The sequence below is a fragment of the Panthera onca genome, chromosome F1, assembly GCF_046562875.1.
Source record: "Panthera onca isolate mPanOnc1 chromosome F1, mPanOnc1 haplotype 2, whole genome shotgun sequence".
Lineage (NCBI taxonomy): Eukaryota > Metazoa > Chordata > Mammalia > Carnivora > Felidae > Panthera > Panthera onca.
Genome location: NC_138355.1, coordinates 28614267 through 28620266, shown reverse-complemented (window position 1 = coordinate 28620266; position 6000 = coordinate 28614267). Strand labels below are relative to the sequence as shown.

General features: G+C 42.5%; 1 protein-coding gene across 1 annotated transcript; it reads right to left on the bottom strand.

Annotated features, from left to right (window-relative positions):
- Nucleotides 1-1780: 1780 nt before the first annotated feature.
- Nucleotides 1781-2768, bottom strand: LOC144614814 (transmembrane epididymal protein 1-like). Its single transcript, XM_078440522.1, has one exon. It carries the CDS (start codon nt 2684-2686, stop codon nt 1781-1783), a length of 906 nt encoding a protein of 301 aa, XP_078296648.1. The 5' UTR covers nt 2687-2768.
- Between the last annotated feature and the right edge of the window lie 3232 nt (nt 2769-6000).

Genomic DNA, 6000 nt, shown 5'->3' with positions numbered 1-6000 from the left:
GTATCCTCACTGCCTACATTCTGCCCATTCCTTGTCTGGATCAGTCAACCCCTCCTCTACAGAGAAGTCAGTGGAGCCCAGGCTACAGAAGCAGGCACTTGACTTTCAGACCTGCCAGCTTAGGTTTCTGTCCTGACTCTGGCCAGCCATGAGTCTTTGGGCACATTAGCCTATCAGAGTCTTAGTTGTAGAAACTTCTGGAAAGCCAACAGGGGGTACCTTATGCAGATAAACTAAGCAATAACATACAGAGAAACTTTTTCAAATAGGTCAGTGGAGGTTTTATTTTACACACAGAGCAGGAAGTGAGTGGACACACTGCTTAGATGATTTAGACTTTAGACTGTAGATGCCTCCCTGAGAGTTCACAGAGCAGTCAAACATTATATTTAGGAGACACAGGAAAAGGAGGCTCTGGAAGAAAATGAAACTTCCTTAAGTATCAACCACATAGAGGACAATGTTATATCCTGGAATATGCAAAGCAAATTAGGTAACTAGGATATGACAAATTCTCCATTCTTAAGGAGCCTAACTTTCAGTGAGGCAAAACTTCCTCATGAGAAATAGGACAGAGCTGAATGTATCAGCAGTGTGGGCAAAATCACAAAGCACAATTAGATGAGTTGCTGAGGAGTTACAGGTCAAAGGAACATAACAAATGTTTCTGGAGAAGGAATTCTTGGTGGTAGCAGTGCAAGGAGATTTAATGCTGGGTAAAAAAATAACTGTGTAGGGGCACCTGGGTGGCGCAGTCGGTTAAGCGTCCTACTTCAGCCAGGTCACGATCTCGCGGTCCGTGAGTTTGAGCCCCACGTCAGGCTCTGGGCTGATGGGTCGGAGCCTGGAGCCTGTTTCCCATTCTGTGTCTCCCTCTGTCTCTGCCCCTCCCCTGTTCATGCTCTGTCTCTCTCTGTCCCAAAAATAAATAAAAAACGTTGAAAAAAAAATAAAATAAAAAGCAAATACTCTTTAAAAAAAAATAACTGTGTACTAAATATGTGACTGGCACTGGCATTTTCTAAATTGTACACCTTATTATTTGGCAAAGGCACAAGAGTAGTACATAATAAATTAGGATCTAGTAGATTGCTGGTGGGACTGGTGGTAAACAAGTAGCTTATAAGCTTGCTTTGCCTGGATTAGAAGTCAGGAATAAGACATGTGGTGGCATTTAATGAAAATTTGGCTTATGGAAATTTGAAAAATTGTGATATGAAATTACTGATTTTCACTTTATGTGCAAAATTCGAAATGATATGAATCTACCCAAATTCAAAAATATATATGAGATTCTTACCACTTCAATGGGATAAGTGAATTGTACCACATCTGTTTCCACATGGTGTTGTCACTTAAGCTGGAAAACAGAAACACCCAATATTGCAGTTTTGATTTATGAGAAGTTTTTATTCCTTAAGTAAAATCCTAGAGAAGTAGCTGGTGGTGGCATGACTGCTAGACTCTGCTCTCCTCCCTTTGAAGGCCTCCCTTCTATCGCATCCTCTGCCCCTCATGGCTTTTACACTTTCCTACTCCCCTGGTGCCTCTCTACCACCCCACCAATCCCATCAGCATCTCTTTCTCAGGTTCCTCTCTCCTCATCTCCTCAGCAACTAGAAGATCAAGGGCAGGAGATGTACCAGCAGATGGAGACCAACTGCTCTCCTTCATGGCCATTACCTTCACTGGGGACCGAAAAGGGTACATTGCACGTGTCTGAGAGAACACACAAGGGAAAAGATGAGTGGACAATGGGCCAGGCATTCTAGGCCCTGTCTCAGGGAGAGCTCTTTGAAAGGAGAGGAGCCTGGTCATCTTTCTCTGACTGTTCCACTTCCCGCAGCAATTTGTAGAGGGGTCCTGTAGTGCCCTTGTGATGTGGAGCTTCTTTGGATTCCATCAGCTTCAATCTGGGACAGTAACAATGATGCCAAAAGGAAGAGATTCCATAGATTCCCAGCAGACACAAAGCATTGATCATCACATGCCAACAGAAGAAGGTGGTGATAAACATGAGGTCACTGATGTCATCATCCTGCCATGGGTAGCCAGTGACTGGTCTGTACAGAATAAAGCCCCCCTGTATCAGCCAGGAGCCCATCGTCAGAAACAGAAAAGTCTCAATCAGCAAGAGGTGAAATGTGTCAGGAGTCCACAGCTCTATGGTCAACACCAGCATCAACAGGAACACCACCACGATGAGCAGATAATGAATCTGAAGCTCTATCCCGGTTGAGTCCTGGCTGTGTGACATCAACAGCAGCAGGAGCACATAGAAGGTCAGGACCAGGGTACCTTTCTCTAGGACCACACACCTCTGAGGTAGCAAGTTCTTGCTCATGACATCTACACAGCCATTGAGGGTGAAGAGGATGAACATAGTGAGGTGCTGCCACTCTTTGGGGTACAGAAATCTTGGTGGGTACTTCTTGTTCATCAACACCATCCCATCATCAAGACAGAAGACTACATAAATTGTTAAGATGGAACCAGTCACTATCTTCAGCAAACCTCCGTAGGATATTATCCACAGCCTGGCCCATATTCCCTTATGCCTGGGAGGGCATGAAGGACAGAGGAGAGAGTCATTGACTATCATGGCCTTAAAGACCACTGTGGCCTGATACAGTCCATAGGAGAAAAGATACAGCCCTGGGTATATATGCCCTATGAATTTTCCCATGAAATTATAGGTCTGTCTTCCTAAGGAGTGAGGACAAAACTCAGGACCTCACTGCTCTCCTCTCTATTGAGGGCCCTTCAAGTTGTAGGCTACATATACAAAGCTAACTTCTACCTCTTTTTATCATCTCTCTCTGCCCACTGCTCCCAGAGAGAATTCAAAGTTCTGGACAAGAGCCTACACTTTTGGTAATGAGTCTCATTGTTCCATTCCATTCTAGTACACTGGGAACAAACTGACTTCTGCCAAAAAAAGGAAGGTGAATATTTCCTAGTATGTACCTGTGAGAATGTGCACTCTCATGAGCTCTGTGTTTGGGCCTTTGAGATGATTCTGGTCACACTGTCCCTCTCTCCCATGACCTGCTTTCTTCTGCTCCTGTCCAGTGCTTAGAGAAGCAGTAGAGTGGTGCATGAACTGTAGATTACCCAGAAACGGCCTTGGTTACTCACAAATATTTGTGTATTTTTTAAGAACGCTTACTCACATCTTTGACCATATATTGAAAGAAAATATATTCTCCCTGAAAATAAAAATTTGTAAACATTTGGGGATGTGCTCACATACACGCATACTAAGTACCTACCTGGCCACTTCATTTCTCTGTAACAGATTTGGGGACCCACCAAGAAAGCCCCTCATTTGCCCCCAAATCTCTCTCTACTGGATAGTAGATAAACTTGAAAAACCACTTTTTGAGATAAATTTGGGAATGTTAAGGTGTACTTTGTTGTTAAAATGCAAATATTTTCAGACATAGATTCAGTAAGCTGTTTATATTTAATGTGAATAAGTTCATCAACTTTATTTTCTAATTACATTTGCTATGTGCCTAATACTTATAAGTAGAAAAAGTCTTAGGCAGTGGTTGATAGCCAGCTGCATCTGAGGTAATACATCCTGGGCAAGTGGCTTCATATAGAGGGATGGTAAAGAGCAAGGTACAGGGAACATGAGTCAGGCCCTTGGGCACACAGTGGTTCTGGATTTATTGCAAGAGGTACGGGGAATAGAGTTACTCTGACAGTGATATAGGTGTGTGGAAGAAGAGGAAGTTCATCACTCGAGATAAAGAATGCAGACATCACAATCTTCTGCATAATCAGAGTACAAGCAATACTGTGGGGCAGAAAGGCAGCACCTATATGCTGATAGCACCCCCAGTGGGGAGGAGGACTTACACCCAAGTCACAGCACTGACTCTGAGCCCTGACCAGTATCTCTCTTTCCTACACCCACTTTATATCAGAAAACAAAAAAACCAAAACAAACAAACAAACAAAAAAAGCAAAAACAAAAAAACCGAACCCAGTCTGTCCATGCCCTTGAGGATGAAGGCCATTTCTTGACAGTGGGAGAGTGAGGATTTGAGTATAAAAGTGCTGTACGAGAGAGAGCTGAAGATTACAGAGGGATTTACCTTCCTTTTTCCATTTTAATTTCAACTTTCCTTTCTTACACAAGTGTGGCACACATTGGCCAGCAATTCACTATATTCATATCCTTTTCTTCCTTTGCGTACTGATAAACTACATTTCTTACCCTGCTTTGCAATTGAGTTCTAGCCAATCAGGGTATAAATGGAAATGATACAGATTACTTTCTGGTCTCACTCATTAAATTCTCCCTTACATACTCTTCCATGTTATTTTCCTTTCTCTGGCTTTAGACAAAACATCACAGCTTACTATATGTTGTTGAGAATAGAGGAACTCTAGGTTGGAAGGAACAGGTTTCCTGGACCACTCCTTCTAGGAAACCTATACTTTTGTTCAGGAACACTCATTTTGGACTATAAATAAACAAGGAATAAGCTATTTTTCTTGAGCTATGGAAATTTTCACATGTGTTTGCTATTGTGGCTAGAATACCCAAGCTAATGCAAAACTAACACATAGACTTCATAGAAAAAAATTTAGAAAAATTCATAAGCAAAATGAGAGAAAAATAAGTGCCTGTAGTTCCAAACTTGATGATAACCACTGCAAAACCCCAGCTTTATGAAAGCAGGGCTGTGAAATGGAAAAAAAAATGACAAAATTGAGAAACCAGGATTCCAGTCCCAATGTCCACCTAATGAGTAGAACTTTGGCTTCTCTATTAATGAAAGGAAAGAACTGTGGCATCTGTATTCTTTAAGTTGAGAGAGAGAGAGAGAGTATGGATGGGGAGGAGGTGGGAGGGAAACACTTGGGGGGTTTGTATAGGGAATGATTTTGTCACCCCACAATTTTTCCTTTTTAGCTAGTGGTCAAAACACCCAGAAAACTTCAAAGAGCTGGAACGGTCAAGGAGAGGAGGTATAAAGGGAAGCAAGAGTATGACATTGTGATACAGCGGACTAGGGAGGAGAAATATCTGGTACTCTCTGTGGTTCTTGTCTTGACCTGGGGAATTGTTGAGCTGCTCTGAGGGGAATTGGCTCTCAGTACAGCAAAGCCCATTTCTCCACTGAGTATCTACCATCATCAAAGAGCTGGTGTGTTTTTCTGAGTAGCTCAATTCTACCTAGAATGGACTGCAGGTGTCAGAGAAGACTGGGGTCACTAGTAGTGTTATCTCCAGCACCTCAGTGCTGTGGGTCTAATAGACATAGTAGATGTTGAGGGACAAGCAGATACCACTTATCTCCTGACCACCACATTTTTTTTTTATTTGATGTGGAAAAGTAAATTGGGCTATTTTTATTTTTTTATTTTTTAAATATGAAATTTATTGTCAAATTGGTTTCCATACAACACCCAGTGCTCATTCCAACAGGTGCCCTCCTCAATACCCATTACCCACCCTCCCCTCCCTCCCACCCCCCATCAACCCTCAGTTTGTTCTCAGTTTTTAAGAGTCTCTTATGTTTTGACTCCCTCCCTCTCCAACGTCTTTTTTTTTTTTTTCCTTCCCCTCCCCCATGGTCTTCTGTTAAGTTTCTCAGGATCCACATAAGAGTGAAAACTTATGGTATCTGTCTTTCTCTGTATGACTTATTTCACTTAGCATCACACTCTCCAGTTCCATCCACGTTGCTACAAAGGGCCATATTTCATTCTTTCTCATTGCCAATGTTTATAGCAGCACTTTCAACAATAGCCAAATTATGGAAAGAGCCTAAATGTCCATCAACTGACCACCACATTTATCTTCAGCTTTGGCCATTCCTGGTAGCCATGAGGCAGTGATCAGAGGAGATGAGAAAATAACAGTACTGACCCAAGAGCAATGCGAGGTTGAAAGTGGCAAGTATGGGGACAAAGCAGTCCCACTTCAGGTTCCGTCAGGTCGCCACCTTGACCAGGCACCAGCACTACATGTTGTTCATT